Source organism: Bos indicus x Bos taurus, chromosome 22 (assembly GCF_003369695.1).
Source record: "Bos indicus x Bos taurus breed Angus x Brahman F1 hybrid chromosome 22, Bos_hybrid_MaternalHap_v2.0, whole genome shotgun sequence".
Classification (NCBI taxonomy): domain Eukaryota; kingdom Metazoa; phylum Chordata; class Mammalia; order Artiodactyla; family Bovidae; genus Bos; species Bos indicus x Bos taurus.
Genome location: NC_040097.1, coordinates 8,501,523 through 8,526,418, shown reverse-complemented (window position 1 = coordinate 8,526,418; position 24,896 = coordinate 8,501,523). Strand labels below are relative to the sequence as shown.

The window sequence follows — 24,896 nt, the reverse complement described above, 5'->3', positions numbered from 1 at the left end:
CTCGCGGCCTCACTGCTCCCCGGCCAGTGGGACGGGCCTGTGTAGGCCCGTGGCGCTCAGCCCCACGGCCAGGGGCTCTAAGGGCAAGCCCCCTGGCAGCCACTCTTGTCTTTCAGGATTGTGGCCGCCCGACTCAATGGCTCCCTCGATTTCTTCTCTTTGGAGACCCACACTGCCCTCAGCCCCCTGCAGTTCCGAGGTCAGCGACCTGGGCAGGCCAGGGGCCTCACCTAGTGGGTGGAGCGCGGGGGCCGCTGCAGGTGTCTTCTCCGAGGCCCCTCACCTGGCCTGTTGTCCCCAGGGGCCCCGGGGCGGGGCAGTTCCCCTGCCTCCCCCGCGTGCAGCAGCAGTGACAGGGTGGCTTGCCACCTGACCCACACCGTGCCCTGTGCACACCAGAAGCCCATCACAGCCCTGAAGGCCGCTGCCGGGCGCCTCGTGACTGGCAGCCAGGACCACACACTGAGAGTAAGTGTCGGCACCATCTCTTGGGCACGCGGTGGCCCAGCACAGGGGTCGGGGGAGGGCATCTGGGGTCAGTCAGAGAGAGGCTGGAGGTGTCTTGAATGAACTGTGGAAGGGAATTCCTGACCGAAGTGTGATTTGGAAAAGCCCAGAGAAGTCAGAGAAAAATGAAAATGACATAATCACACGTATTTGTGGAATCCAGAAAAATAGTACTGCTAAACCCATTTGCGGGGAAGGAATAGAGACGCAGACATAGAGGACAGAACTGTGGACACACCGGGGAAGGAGGTGGGGTGAGCTGGGAGAGTGGCACTGGCACCCAGCGCCGTGTGTGGAGCAGCTAGTCGGGGGAGCTGCTGTGCGACACAGCGTGCGCAGCGCACGCTGGAGACCATGAGGGGCGCGGTGGACAGCAGGAGGTGTGGGGGACACAAAGGAGGGGACACGTGGGTACTCACAGCTGATTCACACACAGCAGAGACCAGCACAGTATTGTAAAGCGGTTCTCCTCCAATTAAAATAAAACCCCAAGGAGCCCAGCACCTGAGGCCTGTTTCTGCCGCAGGTGTTCCGCCTGGAGGATTCGTGCTGCCTCTTCACCCTGCAGGGCCACTCGGGGGCCATCACGACCGTGTATATTGACCAGGTGAGGGCCGTGGGTGGGCTGTGGGGGCATTGAGCCAGACCCACCACGGCCTTGTTTCTGAGTCCTGGGAGCTGGTCCCCAGGGCCTCCGAGAGGCAGGCGAAGGTTCCCTCCCACCCGGGCACTGGGACACCTTGGGGACAGAGGTGGCACCAGTGACCAGGCCCCCACACCCACTCCTGCAGACCATGGTGCTGGCCAGCGGAGGCCAAGACGGGGCCATCTGCCTGTGGGACGTGCTGACCGGCAGCCGGGTCAGCCACATGTTCGCTCACCGTGGGGATGTCACCTCCCTCACCTGCACCACCTCGTGCGTCATCAGCAGTGGCCTGGACGACCTCATCAGCATCTGGGACCGCAGCACGGGCATCAAGCTCTACTCCATCCAGCAGGTAGGCGTGGGGGCCACGGGGCCTCTGGCTGTCGGGAAGGGCTCCAGACCCCGAGCCCGTCTTGTCCTTGTCTCCAGGACCTGGGCTGTGGCGCGAGCCTGGGTGTCATCTCAGACAACCTGCTGGTGACCGGCGGCCAGGGCTGTGTTTCCTTTTGGGACCTGAACTACGGGGACCTGTTACAGACAGTCTACCTGGGCAAGAACAGCGAGGCCCAGCCGGCCCGCCAGATCCTGGTGCTGGACAACGCTGCCATTGTCTGCAACTTTGGCAGCGAGCTCAGCCTGGTGTACGTGCCCTCTGTGCTGGAGAAGCTGGACTGAGGGTGGGCCTTCCCCACCCCTCTGGCTGGGGCGCTCGGTTGGCAACGCATGGGACCTGGACGGGGGGAGTGCTGAGTCTTGGGAAAGCTGCTTCTGACTGTCCTGTCCTGCCTCATGACTGTAATATTAAATCTGTTTTTTTAAATGACATCAGCCAGGGGCCTTTTGAGCCACTTGTGTCTTCCCTTGGACGGGCTCTGCCATCACTCACACCCTCCTGGTGCCTGAAGTGCAGCACTGGGTTAGACCTTGCTCAGCTCAGAGCGGCTCCTGCCAGGAGCCACATGAAGTCAGGGCAGTTACAAAGTTGGGGCGGGGGGCAACCTGGCGCCAGCTCTAGACACTCCTTGCATAAGCAGGTCGGAGTGGCCTCCCAGGAGCAGCAACGGGCAGACACTGGCCACAGAACAGGTTTGTTTATTCGATAGCAAAGAGCTGAAAAACAGGTCCCACAGAGGAGCGGAGCCTGACCCAAGACCCGCTACCCCACAATAATGCAGGCCAAGGCAGGCAGGGCTAAAGGCAGCAGGAATGAGAGACGGGCCCAGGAGACGGTGTAGTGAGGACCAGGTGGGCACGCCCGGTCAGGTCTTGTTGAGCGTCCAGAGCGGGTCCAGGAGGCTGAGGGGGTCGTCGGTGGGCCTCGCAGCCCGCAGCCCCTGCCCGTTGTGGGCCTGCAGGAAGTCCTGCTTGCTCATGCGCTGCTTACCCCGCAGGGAGCCGTCCAGGGAGAAGGCCTCAGGCGTGAGGGAGGCCAGCAGCTCCAAGGAGGAGGAGGGCGGCCCCAGGCTGGGGGCCTCAGGGACCGGCTGCTCCTCCTCAGGCTGGGGGGCCTCGGGCAAGGGGGAAGAAAGGGGGGGTGGGGAAGAGGAGGGGAGTTGGGTGGACTCTGGGAGGCTGGGAGGAGGCAGGCTGGGGGGCTCCACAGGGCCTGGCAGGCTGGCCACTGGGGAGTCCATGCCCCCAGGAGGCCGGATGCTGAGCTTGGCAATCGTGGCCTGGATGGAGCTGATGGGCACGTCCCCGCCGAGGACCAGGTCCTGGGAGTCCTGAGGAAGGTGATTCTGGGGAGACAGGAGTGGGTGAAGAGGATGCATGAGGTGCTCAGAGCCCCCGGGAGGGGCCCCCCCTCACCTTCTGAGTGATGCCGGTGCCGGCCGTGGGCTTGCTGGGAGGGGGCACGCCATGGCGCTGTAGCACCTGCTCCACATGTCTCACCACTGCCTCGTGGCAGAACTTGAGGTGTAGCTGCGGGGGCACACGACTGGTGAGCTGGGGGCCGTCCCCTGGGGGGAGGGCGCATGCCCGCCCGCTGAGCCTCACCTTCTCCTGCAGCATGTGCTTCCTCTGCTGTCGCATGCGCCGCACCAGCTGGGGCAGCTGGGGGATCCCGCTTCCAGCCTCCACCTCCTGCACGGCCGCGTAGAGCAGCGCGAAGGCCCCCGTGCGGCCCACTCCCGAGCTACGGCCGGAAGATGGGGTCAGGCCGGCCCCCGGGCCCGCGAGGAGCCCATGAGCTGCCCGCACCTACCTGCAGTGGACGACGACGGGCGTGTGCAGCGGGCGCTGATGCAGGCAGTGGGCGTGCACCTCCTGGATGAAGCGCAGCAGGTGGCTGGGGCTGTCAGGCAGGCCTCTGCCGGGGGATGGGGGCTCTGAGCCAGACCCAGTCTGAGCCCACATCACCCCCCGACCACCACCCAGGGCGGCAGGCAGACGCACAGCTCGGGCCACGTTGGGAAGTGCAGGTGCACGAGGGAGCGCTTGAGGCTCTGGTCACGGAACTGCAGGCTCAGCACCCGCTCCACGTGCGTCTCGGTGGTGCGGACGCTGCTCAGGGCCAGGCTCAGGGCCCCGTGCACCATTGGCTGGCCCCGCTCGGTGGGGAAGTAGCGAGCCACCTTTTGCTGTGGCACAAACAGGTAGTTAGGGCTGGTGTTCCAGGGTCCCCACCGGTGCCCGCCCAACCTCTCCCTCTCACCTTCTCCATCTCGGCCTCCGACACAAGCATGACAATGACCGACACTTTCTGCTCATGCACCATGAGCCAGAAGTCGGCCGCTGTGCCAGGCAGGGGGGCCTGGGTGGCCACCAGCGGGGGGCAGTAGGGTGAGAGCCCCTCCACGCGGCTGGCGTTGATGTAGTCGTCCTTGCCGGAGCGCAGCACCACGCGGTTGCTGTCATAGGGCATGACGTCCTGGTGCCGGTTCTTGAGCGAGTAGCAGCGGGCAATGGCGATGGAGCGGCCCCGGGCGTCGAGCTCCTGTGCGTCTTGTAGCTCCCGCCACACCGTGTCCAGGGCCCCCGCAGCTCCCAGCTGGCCCCGGAAGGTCTCCAGCTCCTGCCGCAACTGCTGCAGCCTCTCAGGGCGCTCATAGGGGTCCCGCTCTATCAACCGCAGGGCCTGTGGCCGCCGGCCCTCAGCTGCGTCCACCTTCGTGGGCTGCAGCAGGGGCTGCCCACCCCCAGGAGGCTGAGGGCCTCCGTGCTGGCTCTCAGGGCTGGAGGACAGCAGGTCAGCAGCAGCGGTGCCTCGGCGCAGACAGGGGGGCGGCTCTGCTGCAGGGGGCCGAGGGGGCACGGGGCCGGGGCCTGGGGAAGGGGCGGGTGAAGGCACCAGGTGGGGAGTGGGGGCCGGCTGGATGGCAGGTGGGGGGCCTCGAATGGAGAGAGGGGCTGCCTGCGGGCCCAGGGGTCTGGGGGCAGGGGCAGGACCATAGGCCAGGGTGGGGTGGGGAGGCTGAGGGGGCCCTGCGCTGGCGAAAGGCAAAGCCCCGGAGTGGGGGGGTGGAGGGTCCTGAGAGGGGCCGGGGTACAGCTGGGTGTGCAGGGCAGGTGATGGCTGCCCCAGGACCCCAGGCTGAGGGGCGAAGGGGTAGGAGGCCTGGGCGGGCACCAGGCCTGGAGCCTGGGGTGGGAAGACATGTGGGTGCTGGAGTGGAAGGGGCTGGGGGGGAGGCTGGGGTGCCATCCTCGGGGCTGGAAAGCCTGCAGGCACCCCGGGAGGGAAGTGGTGCTGGGCCGGGGGTGCTGTGAGGGGCTGCTTGGGCCCCATTGGGTAGGTGTAGGGCAGGGGCAACGGCTGTGGTGGGGGGCCCGGGAAGCAGGCCTGGGGAGGGGCCGGGGCAGGGTTTGGCCGCGGGGCTGTGTGGCTGGAGATGGGGGCCTGGACACTATCTACGGTGGTGGTGGCTGGCCGAACCCCCACGACCAACTCGTGGCCTGAGAAGTGGGGAGGGGGCGCTGAGGGGAGGCCAGCGAGCGGAGGGGGTGGCCCCACCCCCCCATAGGGGCTGCTCACCATGCCGTGCTGGGGCGAAGACCGGGGCACGAGGCCCAGCTCTGGGGCATAGGCGGGGGCCGTGTAGAGAGCCGGTCCAGGGGCCACAGCCACCCCTGGGTGCCCCGGGGGCTGGGGGGCCCTGGGCTGCAGCATGTGGGTGGGACCTGCATAAGTACCAGGCGGTAAGGCGCCAGAGAGGTAGTGGGGTCCTGGGCCTGCAGAGCTGGGGAAGGGGCCAGGAGGGAAGTGGAGTGGGGCGGCAGCCCCCAGGAAGGGCTCTGGGGGCAGACTGCGTAGCTCCTCAGGCAGGTCCCCGGCCTCCATCGCCTCGCCCTCCTCCCTGCGGGGCAGCAGCGGTTTTGGCGCTGTGGGCCGTGGCGGCGGCTTCTTCTTGAGCTCCCTGTGGGGTGAGCGAGGGAGAAGGGGAGTCAGAGCCCCCTCAGCCCGGCCTGGCTCTGCAGCTGTGCCCAGGGTGTCCCCACACTCACCTGTCCAGGAGCTGCTGGCGTGTCGCCTCGCGGGCCTGGCAGGCGGACTGTGTGCGCTCCAGGAGAGCAGCCACTTTGCTCTCCAGGTCTGCGTAGAAGTCCTTCCCCTCCTGGGACTTCTTCATCAGATCCTCGTAGGCCTCGTAGGAGGCCACCAGGCTCTGCAGTGTGGAGTTCCACCTGGGGCAGAGGGCGGGAGGTGAGTCGCTGCAGGCCGGCTCCGGGGCGTGGGCCCAGGGCTGGGTACTGACTTCTGGTCCAGGTCGCCGAGCACGCGCCGCACGGCCGCGTACTGCACGTTGGCCTCGGTCAGGGCCCGGAGGACGTTGTCCTGGGCGGCCAGGTTCTGCTCCAGGTACACCCGCAGCTGGTCGTACTTCTTCAGCTGCTCCTCAAACAGCTTCTGTGGGGGTGTGGGGAGGACAGGCGCTCAGGGCCTTGCCGCTGAGGTGGGGTGCCAAGAGCCAGCCCGCCGCCCACACCCGGCCCACCTTCATCTCTGAGTGGTCGGCCGTCACCAGCACCGCCGTGATGTCGTCTTTCTGGATGAGCTCTCGCAGCTGCTGCTCCAGGGACACACGCTGGTCCCGCATCTCCTGCACCTTGGCCAGGATGCGCTTCAGGTTCTGCAGCACCGCCTTGTCCTCTGGGAGCGGCGGCAGCAGTGAGGCCGGAGCCCCACCGCCGCGCCCGACCGCCCCGAGGGGGTAGGAGGGCTCACCTGCGCTGAGGGCCGGCGAGGGCAGGGCGGCCCGCACCTGGTCCAGGGGGCCGCTGAGCAGCCGCAGGTTGCCAACGTGCAGGTTCATGGCGCGGTGCAGCTCGCTGTTGGTGAAGGAGGCCTTCTCGTGGACCTCCATGTACTTGGCCCACTCTCGCCTCACCTCTGCCAGCTCAGCCTTGGACGTGGCTGTGCTGGCCGCCGCCGGGCCCACCGCCTCCTGCAGCTTCTGTTCCAATGCCTCGTCCTCCTCCAGGAGGTCCCTGACATCCTTTAGGGAGGCCTCCACGTCGGTGAACACCCCTGACAGCACTGTGCGTGGGCACAGAGGAGGGGGTCAGCTCCTGGGGCACAACTGCCCCGTCCCACACGCGTGCAGCTCAGTGCGGGCTGAGCAGTGCAGCCCCAGGGCACGGGGGGTACTGTGCCCGGGGAGGTGGGAACCTCCGACCCTGCCCAGCAGGGGACAGCAGGTGACCTCCACCTGCTCTGTACTTACCCTGCATGGACTGGACGAGGTTCCTGACAGTGTCGGGGCGGACGCTGAGAGCCGCACACTTCTCCATGAGTTGGGGTGGGATGTGGTTGTAGGCGTCGAGGTTGTCTACTGTCTCAGGATCCAGCTGCAGGGAATCCATGAACTGGCTGTGGGGCAACAGGACCAGGTGGGTGTGGACTCAACCCCTCACGTGGAAGGAGCCCCCCCACAAAATGAAGCAACGTCCAAGGTCCTAGCAGCACAACAGTGTCCCAGCCACCAGCACAAAACCTGCCCTAGGCACTGCTGGAAACGCACACGAGGCCCTGGGCAGGGAGGCTGAGCCAGGAGCCTGCTGTTCCACGGCCATTCACCACCCTGCTCCCTCGCTCCCTCCCTCCCTCTGCTGCAGACTGCACTAGAAGTTCCCACCCCACCTCCCCACAGCTCTGCACTCACTCCAGGACCTCGTTCTTGTCCTCAATCTTGGCCATCATCTCCCGGAGCAGCTTGGCCTTCTCCTCACTGCAGGGAGGGGACAGACCAATTTGTTGGCAGCCCGTGTCTCTTGAGACATCCCAACTTGGGCTAACAGGGTTGTCTGTTCACTCGCCTGTACAGTGATGAGGCTTCATGCGCTGCCATTGGTACAAGTTTGGCAAAGATGTCAGGGCCCGTAACAGCAGGGTCTGTGGGGTTCACCGGCAAAGGCTTCACCAAGGGGGCACCTGGGAGGGAGAGGCAGAGAGTCCTGGAGACCAGGCCCACCCAACCTTAACTGCCTCCGTTGTGCGACATCTTCGCCCCCTACCCCATCCCAGGCTCCCCTCAGCTTCAGACCTTTCACAGGCTGAAGGGTGTCCAGCGCTGGGACGGCCTCGTGGTAGATGAAATCATTGTCCTTCTTGGCAGAATTGTACCTGGCATGGGAGGGGGGCAGTCTTGAGTGGTCAGCAGGGACCTAGGACCTCGCCCCTGCCATGTGGGCCCCTGCTCTCTGGCCCTGGTGGCTTCCTCCCAACGATGCAGGCAAAGAACCAGAGCCCCTCGAGGCCCAGAGACTCACTTTCCCCCAATGACGTCCATAGCGAAGCGCAGTGCGTCCTGCACGGTGTCGGGCTGGCCCTGTGCAGGGAGCGGAGCTCAGTACACCCACGGCCGGCGCCAGAACCCCCTTGGCCCGGCCAGGCTCTCCCCCATCATTACCTTGGCCAGCTTGATGGCTTCGTTGAGCTTGTCCAGGGCACTCTGGAAGTACGCAACCTGCAGGGACCAGCAGAGCCTGGTCCAGCCTTCTGGTGGACCCTGCTCCTCCTGCCTCCCCGACCCAGCCTGTCTGACCAGCAGGTAGCCCAGACGAGACAGGAGGCTGAGCGGCCGCCAACGCCAGCCAGCCAACAGCACCAAGATTAGTGTCCGCTTGTGGCTCTGCCCACAGTGCCCACCTCCAGGCAGCCACTCAGGGGAACCACCGCGCCTGTCCCCTAGGGTGGCAGAGACCGAGGGGTGAAGGACAGAGGGGACCACTCCCCACCGGGGATCCAACGGGGCTGGAACAGCCTGAGCACCCCCCTGACCCCAGCTCGCTCACCTGCTCCCCGAACTTCTGCTGCTCCTCCGCCTGCTTCCCCATGTGCAGCTGGACGGAAGACACAGCCCTGCTTACTGAGGGGGACACCCCAGTGCCGCCCCACCCCACCCCCACGCCCGCGGCGCCCTCACGTGGGCCACAGCTGCGAAGTAGTAGATCTTCATCTGGACCAGCTTCTTCCAGTCCTTCTGGATCCGGCCCAGCAGCGAGGCAGTGTCGGGGTTCTCCAAGGCGCGGCAGGCCTCTTTGTAGTAATCCACCACCTGGGGGCCAGGATGGGCTCCAAGTTGGGGACTGGGAGGAGGCCAGGTCCGGCCCCAGTCCCTAGAGGGCCACGGTCCCCTGGGCCTACCTGTGCACTGATGCGCGCCACCAGGAAGCTCTTCCTGTTGTCCAGCATGGACTTCTCCAGGAGGCACTCCTGCGCCTGGCCCTGGAACAGTGGGTGCAGAGGCCCTCCTTCCTCACCGGGACAGACCGCACACACCCCTCTCTGCCCAGCCTCCCCTCCAAGCAGCTCCTGACCCACCTGGAGCTCAGAGGGTCGCAGCCCAGGCCCCGGCTTGTCCCTCCCTGACCTGTGTGCCACCGTCCAGCCCTAGCGAGGGCGGCTCCTCACCAGCATGAGGTTGACGTTGAGAGTGAGGATCTGCCGGCTCATGTCCACGCTGTAGGCCTGGGGGAAGTGCTCCCTCAGATAGGAGAAGGCGCCGGCCGCACACTGGAAGTGGGTGCAGGAGACCTTCATGCCCTGGGGGGAGGGGCTGTCAGAAGCGGAGCCGCTCCAGGGGATGGGGTTCACTCTGGAGCTGACAGCATGCCACCCTGCTTCCTCACCTCCTCAGACACCCGTTTGTCCATGGCCCCCAGCATGGAGTGCAGTGCCCCTAGGGAGGCAAGGAACATGGGTCAGGGCTCAGCTGTGGCTCCTGCCCACGTTGGCGCCCAGGGTGAGGCGCGGGGTGGGCGGGGACCCAGTGGATCTGGGGGACGGAGCTCCAGCTCTGCGCCAGGCAGGGACCAGGGGAGAGAAGGGGCCCTGACAGGACTCTGCTCCCCAGGCTGAGGCTGCACCAGCAGGGTTGATGGCTAGGCCAGCCTTGGTCTCCTCCAGCCAGAAGCAAACCTAAGCCACCATGGGGGTGGGGGGCGAGATGGGGTGTCCAGACAAAGAGGAGAGGCCAGCTCTGTGCCTGGAGCACAGCAGCAACTCCAAGAGCAGGCAGCCTAGCAGAGCCTCCCACCAGGGGGCTCCCTGCGGCCCAGGAGGCGGGCAGAGCTGATGGAGGCAGGACAGGGTCAGGATTTAGGTGTCTTCTGCTGAGAGGGGCAGGGCCGGGAGCGAGGGGGCCCCAGGGAAGGGGAGAGGCAGCTCACCAAGGTTGTAGAGAATGCAGGCCTGCTCGTACTTGATGTCCTCGTGGGCCACAGACTTCCCAGAGAAGATCTCAGTCCTGGGGACAGGCCACCACAGTTGTGAGGGGGCAGCTGGTGAAGCGAGCCCCCTCCCAGTGCAGGGCGGGAGGGAGGGGGTCTGGGGAAAACCACCCCAAGCAGCTCCCCATCCTCTACAGCAAGGAAACGGGGAGGGGGAGAGGGGCACCCTCCAGGCTCCCCTGGCTCTGCCCGCCCGCACTCACCAGGTGACAGAAACGGCGGCCTCCTGACCCGAGCCCATGGGGACCCGACTCTGCAGGTAGTGGAGCTGGCCCAGGTACTTGCGGAGGACACTGCAGCCCTCGAAGTCACGTGGGACACGGACGGCATTCTGCGGGAGGGTGAGAGGAGGCCGGCCATCATTTGGAGCGGAAGACGCGCCTGTGTGCCCACAAAGGCCCAGACGGACACGTCGGGGCTGGCGGACTGCGCAGCGTAAGAAACCAAAGGAAGGCAACAGCTACCTGCAGTCACTGCACAACCATCCCGCCAGACGCTTCCACCAAACCGGCTCCACTTTTCCATAAAACATGCCTTAAAATGTTTAATGTACTTAATGTTTGACCCGTATTTCTGTATCTAAAAATATGAGCTACAAGAGCCATGACAACTGAGGACAAGGCTCTCTACTGACATGTCAACATGTCCATAACACGCTTACTGCTGGGGAGAAAGACGCATCTAAAAGATAAGCAACATAATTCACAGAAACAGAGCCAACTAGTTATACAAAGAGAGAAATCTACACAGTTCCATCTGAAGAGATGATCCCTGGGTAGGTTTCAGGAGTGCATCCTACTCTGTACATACATACAGGGACATTTTGATTTTATTGGTAAGTAAACTCTCTCCTCAAATGTTAGAATGGTATAAAATATAAAGAATCAGGTTGCTATAACCTAAAGCAACACTGCTAATCAATCCACTATACATATATAAACTTTTTAAACAAAGAAATAGAAGAAGAAAGGCCTGCAGTATTCCCCTCGGGCCTCGGTGACCTGGGCTGCTGCCATCCTCACAGCCTGAGCAGGTTTGGGTCCCAGGGCTGGACTGTCCCAGGGCTGAGGGAGCTGGGGAGTCTGGGGCAGCCAGTCTGAGCCATCCTTGGATCTGTACTGCCTGGTCCCCTCTCCACGGGACCCCAAACTCCAGATCCAGGCCGGCCCTCCCACAGCTACTGCAAGTCTACAGTCTGCAGCCCACTTCCAGCCTCCTCCCTTAAAGTCCATCCACAGACCTTTGGCAGCACCCCCAACAGAGCACCTTTCTGGGGTTGCGTTGACTGGTGGGTGAAGTGTGAGGAAGTAGTGAGGAAGTAGTGGAAGGGTGAGACGCAAGCCCTTGCATATTTCTCTGTGCACTTTGCACTCTAATTACAACCCAGGAACCCAACTCTTTCTCCTGAGACTCTGATTGCTCCAGTGACTAAAGCTGGGTCTGAAGAAATGCTGCCATCTTATGGCCGTTTCTGGTAACAACAACTGGAAAACCTGTGCTCAAGAACGCAAAATACTCACAAGGCCTGTGAGACTAAAAAAGACACGTATGCTCTAGAAATAGCGGTAGGTAAGAATTCATTAGCAATGGCTTTCAAAAGCCAATTTCCAAAGTAAATCTTACTCATCCTTAGAAAGTAAAAACGCACATAAACATACCTTCACCACTCCTAATTCTTAAGAGAAGTGCAAATCAAAATGACGATGAGGTATCATCTTTCAGTACTCAGCACAAAGTCTACAAACAGTTAAATGCTGGAGAAGCCATGGAGAAAAGGGAACCATCCTACACTGCTCTGGGAATGTAAACTGCTAAGAGCCACCATGCTACAGATGCGGGTTCATGAACGGAAACAAGCGACCAACCCGTGCGGCAATCCACTCCTAGGAATGATGCAGCGAACACCATCCTTCAAAAGACATGGGAACCCCAAAGCTCACTGGGACATTGTTTACAACAGGCAAGGATGCAAGCGTCCAAAACCTACAGCCACACAGCGGACAAGCAGCCATAAAAAAGAATGCAGAGTGTCACTGGCAGCAACCTGGATGGATCTGGAGATGATAACACACAGTCAGTCAAATATGGAAAGAAAAACATTCTGTAATATCACAGATAAAGAACTGGATACAAACGAACTTGCCAAACACCTACTATTGACTTACTAAACAAATTTAGAGTCATAAAAGGAAAGCTGGAGAAGATGGAGATATAAACATTTTGAATAAGATATACATAATTATACATACATAATCTATGTATGCTTTATACTATCTATAAAGTATATATTATGTATACATATAACATTAAATATGCTCATCTACAAGCTGAACAGAAAGGTCCAACTGAATAGTACATGGAAATCTGCTCACCACTCTGTGATGATGTATATGAAAATAGAATGGGAAAAGAACTGATACATGCATATGTGGATCATGTTCCCTTATCTCAAGCACATGCACAATTGTAAATGACTCAGAGAATAAAATTGCATTAAAACAAAAAAACCTGAACCAACTGCCTGCTCTGTTCCCCTGAGGCCTCGGTAGCCTACACTGGGTCCCACATCGCCCAACCTGGGCAGGTCAGGGTTCCCGGGTGGGAGTGCACTGGGCGTGAGGCACTGGGAAGTACATGCCAAAAACAGCAGCCCCTGCAGATGGAGAACCTGGTCCACTCTGGACAGCCCAGTAACTCCAGATCAGCACGGGGGAACCTACTCCAGAATGTAATAACAGCGTGCGAAAAAAATAATCCCGGGGAAGAAAAACATGCATGTTATCGCACTACATCAATCAATCAGAGCTCAGGAAAAATAAACATTAAAAATATTCTCTATGCACTGATAAGTTTGAAATGAAATTTAAAATGAACAAAACAACAGAGTATAAAAATACTGGACAAACATGCAGCACAGCTTTACAATGTAATAATATCAGCTCCTGCCCACCCACAAAAAAAAAAATTAATTTGGGCCACTGCTATCACCATACAGAGACCCACACACAACATTACCAAGTGAACGAAGAAACAGAAAGGGACCCATCACAGGGTAACCACAAGACGTGATGTCTCAAAACCAGTGACAGGACCTACGTGACGAAACGCATAGGCACGGGGATAGGAAGAGAGCGAGAAATTCAAAGGGTAGACACAGGTACAACCCTCAAGTAGGGAAAATACATTATCTGAAAAAAGACGCATGCTACAGCAACGGGCAACCTATTCTACACTGCGGAGTCACAACATACAAAGGCAGTGAACGAGTGGAAAGTAAAAGACAGTTGCATATATCCGGCTACCTCATTTAGGTACACTTAACCAATAAAAAATATGTTTAAAATATTCTACGCATTGATCAGCTCCAAATGAAATACCAAATAAAGAACTAAATAACAAAAAGAGTCTACTACAAGGCCTTCAGGCCTCAGTGACAAGGTCTGGCTGTCGCGTGCCTGGGTCTGGGCAGCTCTGGAATCAAGGCGCGACCGCATGGCTGGCTGGGAGAGCTGGGGAGGACAAGTCAGCCAGTGAGCCTGCGATCTGCCCCTGGAGGGCCTGAACCCTCTGGACGGAACCACCAACTGCAGATCCAGCTGGGCCCTCAAGCACTTAAACCAAGCAGGCACTCCCAAAGGATGGTGGAACCTCTGAGCTGAAAGAGGACCTGCAGGCTGCCTCCTTGTGCTGGACGTCCCGCCTCCAGCCTGAGACTCGGCCCACCTGGGAACGACAGCACCTAAAAGCACCTTGATTCCACGGGGTGGGATGTGTCTTGAGGGTGAAAGGTGAGGGGAAAGGGACCACAGCCCTTCAGGGTTTTTCTGGGACATCCCCCTCTATTTGACAGCCCAGGAGCAGGACTCCTTAAGGCTTTCTGCCAGAGGAACCAGTAGGGCAAGAAAGGTGCTGCTGTCTTGTGGCTGTTCCCTGGAATAGCAGCTTGAAGACCTGTGTGTGCGTGTGTGCTGGGATTGTCAATGACACGTGCCCTCCAGCAATGTCCTGGGGTGGGTGATCGAAACAGAATTCAAAAAGAGGCCCACTTTCCAGAGCTCCTGCTCATGGGGTACAAATTGGACTCGGGCTCTTTTAAATGAAAACTGCCTCTGCATGGCTAATCAGCAGGGAAATTCACATCCGGCTCAGAATGTATATCAACAAAAAGTCTACTGACTAAAACCGGGAGAGAGCAGGGGGAAAATGGAAGGCCCCAAAGATGTGGAGAGAAACGGAAACTGGCAGCAGGCGCTATGAAAACCCGGAAGGAGGGTCCCCAAGGGCGGAACTTGACATCCGTTTCCATGATCTGGCAGGCCCACATGAGGCTGGATATCAAGGGGACAACCATTGATCAAACACACCCATGGATGGTGTCCTTTCCTGAAGCAATAGTACGAATAATGGGACATAGGAGAAAGCAAAATTTCCAAGCACAAGAGCCTGGAAAAACAAATTAGTACAGCCTTACAGTGTAATATCAGCCCCAACACCCCTTCCCCCCAAAAATGAAATTGGGCCACCCATGAACACCACCACCTAAGCACCTTGATTCCAGGGGCTGGGAGGTGTCTGGAGGGTTAAAGGTGAGGAGAAAGAAGCAAGGGACCCCAGCCCTTCAGTGTTTTTTTTTTGGACATCCCCCTCTATTTGACAGCCCAGGAGCAGGACTTTCTCCAAGGTTCCCCTTGCCAGAGTCACCAGTTGGGCAGGAAAAGTGCTGCCATCTTGTGGCCGTTTCCTATAACAGCAGCTTGAAACCCGGTGCTTTGGAACACACTCAGGATTCATTTTCAAGGCTTGCCGGGCTCTCAATGACACGTGCCCTCCAGAAATGTCCTGGGGTGGGTAATCAAAACAGAATTCAAAAAGGGGCCCACTTTCCAGAGCTCCCGTTCACCAGGTACAAACTGGACTGGGACTCTCTTAAACGACAGCCTAGGAACACTGCCTCTGCATCGCTAATCAGCAGGAAAATTCACATGAAAACTGCAACGGGGTACCTCCTCGCCCGCTCAGAATGAACATCAACAAAAAGACCGCTGACAGTAAAACTGGGACAGAGCAGGGAGGAAACAGAAGGCCCCAAAGATGTGGGAAGAAACGGAAACTGGCAGCAGGCACTATGAAGACCCAGAAGGAGGGTCCCCAAGGGCGGAACTTGACATCCGTTTCCATGATCCGGCACGGCCCCATGAGGCTGGATATCAAGGGGACAACCATTGATCAAACAGACCCACGGATGGTGTCCTTTCCTGAAGCAACAGAATAACTGAGACATGGGCAGAAGCAAAATTTCCAAGCATAGGGGCTGCAGGAAAGAAGCATGCAGCAGAGCTTTACAGTGTAAGAAGATCAGCCCAGCCCAGAGTGAAACGGCGCCACTGGCGACACAGAGCAAGTCAGAACGCTACAAAGCGACCAAGACGGAGAAGGGACCGTCCAGACAACCACAAGAGGCGGCGTCTGAAAACTGATACACAGGAGCTTTGTGGCAAAGGGCGCCGATTGTCACTCATAGAAAACGAGCTTATTTTACCAGAGGTAGACCTAGAGGAAATGAGGGATATATTCAAAGGGTAAGACATAGCTACACACACTCAACTAAGGAAAACAGACCACTGGAAAATACCTGTGCTACGCCGTAGCGCAACCTACTGTGCACTCTGCAATCATAACTTACAAAGGCAAATTGTGGGTCGGGAAAAAGGTACATTTATTTATTCAGTTAAGTCAGTCCCATTCAGCTAGTCAAAATAAACATCAATCCAGGAGATCAAACTAGTGAATCCTATTGGAAATCAACCCTGAATACTCACTGGAAATACTGTTGCTGACATTGAATCTAAAAATCTGGCCACCTGATACAAACAGCCGACTCACTGCAAATGCTCTGATGCTGGGAAAGACTGAGGGCAGAAAGACAAGGACTCAGAGAGCAGGAGACGGCTGAACGGCATTATCGACTCAATGGACGTGAGTTTGAGCATCCTTCAGCAGACAGTGAAAGACACGGAAGCCTGCCGCAATGCAATCCATGCGGGCCCAAAGACTTGGATACGACTGAGCAATGACAACAGTTTATATATTTTCCATCATTTTGCTTTTACAGAGGAAAAATGATTGAATTTAAATAAGAACAGTTTTATCTCCCAATCAAACCAATTTTGTTCACACCTGTGTAAAAACACTGTCTTCCTACCTGTCTGAGCAACTCCAGTTTCTTCAGTTCCTCATTGTAGGCTTCTGGATTCTCTCCATAATTCTTCAGGACAAACTAGAGAGAGAGAGAGAGAGAGAGAGGGAAGGCTGTGAACCAGGCACAGAGCATCCTTCCTGCTCCCGCTTCTGCCCTCGGAATCCCCCGCAAGCACCAGCCATGGCTCAGGATGGAGTCCAGACCCTCTACCACCATCTCATCTCCTGCCCCACTGGGAACTCGGCCTCCGTAGCAAGGCAGCGCTAAGACACTTTCTGGGGCACCCTCCTTTTTTGAGCAAAATGGAAAATATGCCTGCACAATGTGGCTGGAATCCCCTGGCTGGCCCTCACCATGCTGCCGTCCTCCCTACCAAACCCAGAACTGGGCCAGCTCAGGAAGCCGGGGAACTCAAGTCGGCTGAAGTGGGATCCTACTGAGCATTCGTAAACTGGCCACGACTTCAAGCCTCCCTTGTGTCTGGGACCCTGCTGGGGCCCGGGATCACCATCGTAATCCCAACCCGCCAGCAAATGTCAGAAAGAGAGTCACAGAAGAGTGGGTGTGCAAAGCCTTCCCTGCCAGCCCGCCCACCTGGGGAAGGGGCGCCACAGAAATAAGGAAAGGCCTGTGGCGGTGTGATGGGAATGATCCGGGGGAAGGGAGATGGGGAGGTCACTCCGCACATCAGAGGCGGGGCTGGCACCCCCGCCCACGGCAGGGCTGACTCTCAAGACGGTGGGCACACTCGCCAGCCTGGAGGCGGGGCCTGGACCACCAAGACCAACACATCGTGGCAGCTCCACCACTCGTGCTGGGGGACCTGGCGTCTGGGTCTGCAGTCTGGGGGCCCAGATCCATCACTCCACATGCACTAAGGGCACGGACCCCCAACTCCCAAGGCTCCTTAAGGCCCCAGCCAAGGTCTGTGAGGCGGAGAAGGGAGGGGGTGGCCTGCGCTGTCCAGCGGCGGCCCACCCGTCTCCCGGGCCCGTTCCCAGGGACTGTGACACGTGGCCACGCGGTGAGCCCATGGGAGCCTGGGAGGCCGTGTCACCTCGTTAGCTGCCTGGCAGGGAAGCGAGAGGAGGGGCAGGCAGAGGGAAGCGAGTCCTGAGCTTCCTTCAGCTCCAGATCTCTGAGCCCAACCCTCTTCCACTGGTTTTACCTCCTGCCAGTTCGCTATCCCCGTCCACCTCTGGCCCGGACTCCCCACCCCTTCAATCCACCCCTCATCCAGTGGTCAGATTTGTCTTTCTAACATGACTCCAGTGTTATTCCTGACTTTATATCCTTCTGAAACATACACACTCCTGGGGGGGAAAAAATAAAGCCCAGCTTGCTTTTCTCAGGACAGTGAGATTATGGGGAAAGAGCTGTAATATAAAGGGTGGGGGGAAGTAATCCGAGAAGAATGTGCACAACAGTGCTTCCCCAAACCTCCGGGGCCAAATCTCATCTTCACAGTCAGCTCCCAACAGCCTTCAGCTCCCAGGGACACCCAGCCAACAGTACTCTGCAATGACCGCTCTCAGCTCTCAATGCTTGTCCACACGTTGCCCCCACCACCTTCTCGGCTAAGGCTCAGCTAAAATACCACTTCCCAGAGCACCAGCGGCTGCTCTCCCCACACTGAGAAAGTGTGCCTCCCAGCAGCGTCACATCAGCGACCACCCCCACCCCAAATAACGAGTCTATCGGGAATGGCAGGGGCCTGATTCAATGTGTTCGATCCTCAGCAAATGGCTGCCTTTACAGGAAATGCACAGGATGGATGAACAGACTGAGTAATACCAAAGAAGACACTCAGAAAATTTGAGACGATGTAACAATTTACCCAACACTTATCTCAGTCTCTTTGAAAAACAAGTATCATTTAGAGGGCTAGAGGGCAGGAGACTATTGTAGATTAAAAGAGATTAAAAAAAAAAGAACAATGACCCTATGAAAACCATGATTGGATCTGAGTTTAGAAAAAAAACAGTTATAAAGGATGTCTGGGGATAACAGGTGAAATTTAAATATAAAACATAGTAGAAAATGTTTGTGGATTTTCTAAGGTGTGATGATAACAGTATAGTTATACAGGAGAAAATCCTCTTAGGACCTGCTGAGATGGGCACAGCTTACTTGCAAAGGTCCATGGGATGTACGTGTGTGTGTGTTTACAGACAGAACACACATACGGTGCAAGTGAACTATTACCACTGCTCTTGTCTACTCGCTAAGTCATGTCCAGCTCTTTTCTGCATGACCCCATGGACTGTAGCCCATCAGGCTCCTCTGTCCATGGGATTTTTCAGCCAAGAATACTGCAGTGGGTTGCCACTTCTCCAGGGATCAAACTCGCTTCTCCTGCGTTGGCAGGCGGATTCTCTACCACTGAGCCACCAGGGAAGCCCAACTATCAAAATTAAGTAGATAGAGTTTGGGTGAGCACTGCATTATTCCTTCGACTTTTCTGTATGTCTGAAATCTGGAAAACAAATGTCTTAAGAGCTGCTGAGGGAACTCCTGGGTGGTCCAGCGGTTAGGACTTGGCACTCTCACTGCTGTGGCCTGGGTTCAAGCCCTGATCAGGGAGCTGAGATCTCACACGCCAAGCAATGTGGCCAAAAAAAAAAAAAAAAATGAGTTGCTGAGCTAAATGATACCTAAAAAAATACTTTCTTTACATCATCATTTCTTAGCCTCTTGTTGGATCCTTTGAGAACGTGATAAAAGCCACAAAACAATCTCCCTACAAATATTCATCTATGCATAAACACAAGAATTTGCCAACATGTTCAGGGGGTTTACAGACATGCTGAAGCCCGTTTATGGGCTCTTGGTTTATAATCCTCGCTGTGATCTAGCCAATCCCTCACCCCGCCCGTCCCCCAATTCACAGACATAAAATGTGACCTGAGCTACAGGGTTAAACTTGACTATCTAAATGGGAACATGTTCTTTCTCTGATTAACTCCCTTCTCACAGGAGGCTTCTGTTCGTCACCCCAAGGCGACAGTAAAAGTGGAGCCCAGAGGCCCTGTGGGACAAAGGCCGAAGGGATCTGAGTGACATCCGAGAGTCCCAGAAACAGGGCTTCAGCTGCCATCGCTGGGAACACCTGTCCCTGCGGTCACGCAGTGGGGAAGGGGTGAGAGATGATGCCTCTGACCGCAGCAAACTGTCCCTGAAGGAGGCTGTCTACTTGTCTTATTCCTCCTCCAAGATCTGCAGCAAACACAGAGCTCCCACCCACGGGCCAGACACTCGCCTAGTGCCTAGGAAGTCACTCAGCCCTAATAACAACCCAAAGAGGTAGACAGCGTTGTCGCCACCATTTGACAGCTGAGGACACTGAGGCAAGGAAGGTGAGACACTCGCCAAGGTCACAGCATTAACCACCGACAGAGCACCGATGCGAAGCCTGGCGTTTGGGCTCCAGAGCCCATATTCTTGACCACACATCAGACCAATCCATTTCTATTTTTTAAACACAGTTCTCATAAAACACCAAAAAAATGGGAAGTGAAAACGAATCTCCGGCCACAAGGTGAGTCAATGGAGCCGAGAGGTGATTTTTTAAACTCTGACGAAATCCTCTATGGCTTGATCACTCACTCCCCCTACTACACAGAGGTAAGAGGCGGATGAAGGTTCAAGAGTAAAGGACAGAGACCATCTCTCGGACAGTGTCCCTACAGCACAGACTTCTGCAGGGCGAGAAACAAGGTCTGGTCAGGACGTGAGGGTCGCCATAGAGCCTGAGAAAGCAGGCCCTGCAGCAGAGCCTGGACCTCGGCAACACGGATTCGGAGTAAGATACAAGAAGGCACCGCCAGGACCCCAGCGCACCCACACAAACGACAGCCAGCTGGGGCTGAGGGCCAGGGGCCCCCCGAGCCCAGCCAGGCTTTGGAGAAGCTGGGGTTCTTTTTTCCTGAGCGAACAATGAGACCTGTGAACAGTTTCATGTTGAAAGCATGTCCAGGGTTCAGAGCCACTGGGAGGAAAAAGCAGGGAAAGAAGTTATAAGTTAAAAATACACAGGCTGGAAAGACTTTTTCCAAAGAGAAACACCAAAACACAGCAAGTCCTGGCTGTGCCCTTAGGTTGCTGTGAGGCCAGGGCTTGGCTTTTCACCTGTAATATGGTGTTCATAGTAGCTGCTTTTGAATTGTGGTGAAGACTCTTGTGAGTTCCCTGGACAGCAAGGAGATCAAACCAGTCAATCCCGAATATTCATTGGAAGGACTGATGCTGAAGCTCCAATACTTTGGCCACTCGATGTGAAGAGTTGACACTGGAAAAGACCCTGATGCTGGGAAAGACTGAGGGCAGGAGAAGGGGCGACAGTGAGAAGGTTGGATGGCATCACCAACTCAATGGACATGAGTTTGAGCAAGCTCTGGGAGATAGTGAAGGACGGGGAAGCCTGGCGTGCTGCAGTCCATGGGGTCACAAAGAGCTGAACAAGACTTACCGGCTGAACAAGGACAATTACCTGCTATGTCTAACTCACAGACTGTCATAGGACTTGAGCTATTTCCTAAACAGAGAAAGAGGATGCTAAGCTGAAAGTACTGTTTACAATACGCCAAGGCCTGTACTAGGGACTCAAATGCATTATCTCATTTTTTTTTAAGTATATCTTGTTTTTCTCTCTTTATTTATTTTATTTTTGGCTGCCCTAGGTCTTTGCTGCTGTGCTCCGGCTTTTTGCAGTTGCTCCGAGCGGAGGCTACTCTGCTGCAACGCGTAGGCTTCTCCTTGTGGCGGCGTCTCTTGATGCAGAGCACAGGCTCTGGGCCCAGGGCTTCAGGAGTTGCGCCACGTGGGCCCTAGAGCGCAGGCTCAGTAGCTGTGGCACACGGGCTTAGCTGTCCCAAAGCATGTGGAATCTTCCTGCACCGAAGATCAGACCCATGTCCCCTGCATTGGCAGGCAGATTCTTAACCACTGGACCAGCAGTAAAGCCCCTGCGTTAACTCTTGATGCCCATAAGCTTATAAGGTGTAGTATTAGTCCTGTTACAGGTGAGAAAAATGAGGCCCAGATTAGTGAGGTAATCATCTGTAACAGCTGAAGTCACTCAGCTAGTAAGTCGAAAAGGTGGGACTTAAACCAAAGTCTGCCTGATTCCAGTGTCTATACTATTTCTGTGACATTACTCTGCCCTTTTACCAAGCAACCAATGGCCCAGAATTCTGTAGGCAGATGAAAGTGAAAGTTGCTCAGTCATGTCCGACTCTGTGTGACCCCATGAATTATACAGTCCCTGGAATTCTCCAGCCCAGAATACTGGAGTGGGTAGCCTTTCCCCTCTCCAGGGGATCTTCCCAACCCAGGGATGGAACCCAGGTCCCCCGTATTGCAGGCAGATTCTTCACCAGCTGAGCCGCCCCAGGGGTAGATGAGATCACCAGATCCTGCCATTCTTTTGCAGGTTAGAAAAATGGGAGAGAGAGATCAGCAACAACAGCAGTTCTAGAACTCTGAGCCAAACTTCCTAATTCTTGACCCAGGGTCAAGATTTTGTCTCACCTTCTCTAATATTAACAAGGTCTCCTTCCTCTATGTATTCTTTTTACCCTCTGTGGGTGATGGGAGTGTTTAGCTTCTGTTCTGAATTTGATATACATCTTGGAATTAAAACAGTAGATGGAAAGGAGACCAAACTTTGGCGAAGAAGTAAAATTTTGGAACTTTAGATCAATTAACCTAATTTCTGGGAAGTCTCCATTGGAGCCTGGGGTTTGATCCCTGGTCAGGGAACTAAGATCCCATAAGCTGGGAAACTCGGCCAAAGTTGTGTTTTTTTTTTTAATCTAACTTTCTGCTTTTACAAATGAGGGAAAAGATGCTCAAAGAGATTAAATGATGGACTCAACGGAATACAAACTGTTAGTGTCTGAAGGAAGGCAGTGGCAGTGTGAACAGAGAAAGGGAGACCTTCTTGGAAAACTTCTTCCCCAACCCATTTTCTTTCTTTTTTTTTCTCCACCACCTTACTCAGTGGGGCACTGTCAAGATTCTGGCAGCAGCTACATTAAAACCACAAGGATGTCAACCTGCAGCAGCCTCCTGGTTGTTCCTTTTCACTTCTGCTCTGTCTTTCAATGGTACCAGACGGTCCTTCCCAAGGCAGATGTCTCACAGGGTACCTGATGCCCAGTCGACACACCTGATCTCCCAACAGCGGTCCCTTGCCTCCCTCAACGCCAAAACTGCCTGTCTCTTCCATCCAACTGAAGAGTCAACAAAGGACTGCTAGCGTTGCTCTGGCAGCTACAATACTATCTATCCCCTCTGTGCAGTCGCGAAAGCAGTTACGCTCCCCTAAACGACAGAGTTGTATCTTTCGGTCCAAAGGGGCTCCAGATTACGGGTCTTCTTCTGAGACCAGACAGAATTGCACCAAGTGTTAGAGCGACTCCAATCGCAGAGATCAGGCTGGCCGGGGCCTTAAAACACATCCTGAGCCATCCTCGGCGTCCGTCCCAGTCCGGTCGTAGACGGACAGCACGAGGGCCAGGCACAGCCTTTCCACCAGACGGTTAAAGGCCACCCACCGATCCCCCAGGGCGGTGCTGGCGTGGATGAGGGGAGGAGCAGAACTAGGTCCAAAGCGTCACACCGAGGAAGTGAGGTGCCTCGGCGGGGATCGCGGATGGCCGGGGAAGGAATCGGAAAGCAGGTTCCGATCAGACAGCGGGGGCTACCCGGGGCTGGTGGGGTCGAGGGGTGGGGGGGGTGGGGGGAGAAGCTCTGCGAGCGCGCAGGGGTCAGCAGGGTGCGATGGGGGGTGCGCCAGGCGAAGGAAAGCCAGCGGAGGCCCCTCCTGGCCTCACCCGACCCTGCGACAGGGCCTGGGGAGATGATAGACGCGCAGGGGGCGTCACGAGCCGGCGGACGGAGAGACGCGGGAGAAGAGGGGCGGGGGCGGGGAGGAGGAGCTGCCCTCACCTTCTTTACGGCTGGCTGAAAGTGGAAGTCACCGGCCTCTTTCAGGTCCAGCCAGATCATGGGCATGCGGGGCACGGCCTCCATGGCCGCAGGCACCCGCCGGCCCCCCGGCCGCTCCCCAAGCTTTCTCAGCTGCAGGCTCAGCCACGCACCCCGCCCCTCCACGCCGGAAGTCACTTGTCACGCGGGGATGAAAAAAATGCCCCTACTGCCTGCTGGGAGAGGCGGTCCCCTCCCGTGCAGCCTTTTGCGCAGGCTCATTTTCCGGTGCGCATGCTCAGTTTCTTGCACGCGGGCACGTGTAGAGGGCAAACCTCCAGCCCGAGGCGAAAGGGTTTCTGGGAGTCGTAGTCTATCTGCATCTAATTGCTAAGCAGGGAGGTAACTGGTTTCTTCTTCCTGGCCTAAGTAGACCGCAGGGACCTGGCTCGGGCTCCAGGCGCTCCCCACTCAGGGGAAGGACATTAGAGAACGTAGCCATAGACTTGTAGACCCTAAGTAGTGTCGAGGGCCTTGGTAGATGTGGTCAGATGCTATGGTAGAGATAACGTGGTGGCAGGCCACCCCCAGAAGTGACTTAAAAACAGCCTTGGAGTAGGGGCTGCCTGGCCAAGGAGACAGGGCTAAGAAGCAAGCAAGGCGTTTCACCCCAGGTGTAGAGCTTTGGAACAGAGGAGTGACTGGTTGGAGACTGGCACGCTCGGCTGAGCCTGTAAGACCAGGCACTGCCTAAGAGACGGCCAAGTCCGTTTTTGATGATGGGGAGAGAACTGGTAAATGAAGTGTAAAGCGGAAGGGGAAAAAGAGAGAGAGGCCTAGAGCGATGGGGGTGGGGATGACTCTATACAGCCACGCGAATACTTTTCAGTCTGGAAGGGGACCAGGGAGCAGAGAACAGTTATTAGCTCTGAAGAGATGACCTGTAGAGCAAGGATTTTAAAATTATGTGTATATTACCTAGCTTTAAAAACACATAAAATGGAGAATGTTAGGGCCAAAGTAGAAGCAAGGAAATGAGCGAGGAACCTTTTGTAGTCTTGCAGGAGACAAATGTTGTCCGGTTGGGGCAAAGGGGAATGAAACACGGGCAGGTTTGAGAAATGTTTGGGGGGAAAAAAGTGGCAGAACTTGGGATGAATGGATGTAGGAGATTGAGAATATAAAAGATTATTTCCAAGTTTCTAGCCAGTATATACCTGGGTGGCTCCACAGCTGTTTTCTGACATGGTAAAACAGGGAGGAAGAGGTTTGGAAGAGAAGAACAAGGGTTCAGGACTGTCTGTGTTGAGCTGGATATAGATTCCCTTAAGTCGTTCAAGAGAAGATGTGGAGGAGACCATGGCTCAAAAGAGAGGGTTCACTCACAACCAAGGGCCCAGGTCCCCTTTGCAATCCAGGATCTACCTTCATGCCAGCTGGAGTTAGAGCAAAAGAAAATGCAAGTACACAAATGTTCGCAGCAGCATTATTTATAATATCCAGGAGGTAAAAATAAATCAATAGATGAATGGGTAAGGGAGATGTGGTACAGCATACACTGGACTGTGTCCTTCAGCCTCAGAAAGGAAGGACATTCTGATACATGCTCAACATAAATGAACCCTGAAGACACGATGCCAGTGACGTAAGCCAGACACCAAAGAACAAATACTGTGTTAGATTCTGTGTTAGTCCCTCAGTCACGTCCAACTCTGCCACTCCGTGGACTGTAACCCACCAGGCTCCTCTGCCCATGGGGATTCTCCAGGCAAGAATACTGGAGCGGTTGCCATTCCCTTCTCCAGGGGAATCTTCCCAATCCAGGGATTGAACCTGGCTCTCCTGCGTTGCAGGAGGATTCTTTAACATCTGAGCTGATTCCACCTAAATCAGTTAACTTAAGAGTAGTCAAATTTGTAAGAATAAAAAGTAGAATGGTGA

General features: G+C 56.4%; 2 protein-coding genes across 9 annotated transcripts in view; one reads left to right on the top strand and one right to left on the bottom strand.

The window, feature by feature from the left end:
* Positions 1-2,273, top strand: part of SCAP (SREBF chaperone) — a 99,149-nt gene extending 96,876 nt beyond the window's left edge. For 5 of the 7 annotated variants that reach the window (XM_027522659.1, XM_027522657.1, XM_027522658.1 and 2 more), the window contains 5 exons: positions 117-199; positions 302-468; positions 1,034-1,114; positions 1,277-1,505; positions 1,583-2,273. In XM_027522659.1, the coding sequence (XP_027378460.1) occupies positions 117-199; positions 302-468; positions 1,034-1,114; positions 1,277-1,505; positions 1,583-2,256 (1,234 nt within the window). In that variant the 3' untranslated portion in view covers positions 2,257-2,273. The remainder of the gene's footprint in view (positions 1-116; positions 200-301; positions 469-1,033; positions 1,115-1,276; positions 1,506-1,582) is intronic. The other 2 variants (XM_027522661.1, XM_027522660.1) reach the window with 1 other exon arrangement.
* On the bottom strand, positions 2,230-23,155 carry PTPN23 (protein tyrosine phosphatase, non-receptor type 23). Of its 2 annotated transcripts, none has more exons than XM_027522655.1 (25): positions 22,977-23,155; positions 16,029-16,103; positions 10,030-10,157; positions 9,767-9,843; positions 9,227-9,276; positions 9,009-9,140; positions 8,742-8,822; positions 8,521-8,652; positions 8,390-8,437; positions 8,005-8,061; positions 7,865-7,923; positions 7,639-7,718; positions 7,412-7,526; positions 7,258-7,323; positions 6,820-6,965; positions 6,321-6,632; positions 6,091-6,245; positions 5,851-6,002; positions 5,600-5,779; positions 3,810-5,511; positions 3,551-3,735; positions 3,360-3,464; positions 3,152-3,290; positions 2,963-3,076; positions 2,230-2,892 (listed from the first exon to the last, which is right to left on the bottom strand). In XM_027522655.1, exons 1-25 carry the CDS (start codon positions 23,058-23,060, stop codon positions 2,413-2,415), a joined length of 4,854 nt encoding a protein of 1,617 aa, XP_027378456.1. In that variant the 5' UTR covers positions 23,061-23,155; the 3' UTR covers positions 2,230-2,412. The 2 variants fall into 2 exon arrangements, with proteins under 2 accessions (XP_027378456.1, XP_027378457.1); XM_027522656.1 differs by lacking the exon at positions 22,977-23,155 and adding an exon at positions 20,154-20,214.
* Positions 23,156-24,896: the final 1,741 nt, after the last annotated feature.

Coding starts and splice junctions, on each gene's coding strand:
- PTPN23 (XM_027522655.1), bottom strand. CDS start 23,060: ATGGAGGCCGTGCCCCGCATGCCCATGATCTGGCTGGACCTGAAAGAG. Junction 9,844..10,029: donor GCCGCCGTTTCTGTCACCTG/GTGAGTGCGGGC, acceptor GCCTGTCCCCAG/GACTGAGATCTTCTCTGGGA. Junction 9,277..9,766: donor CTGCATTCTCTACAACCTTG/GTGAGCTGCCTC, acceptor TTGCCTCCCTAG/GGGCACTGCACTCCATGCTG.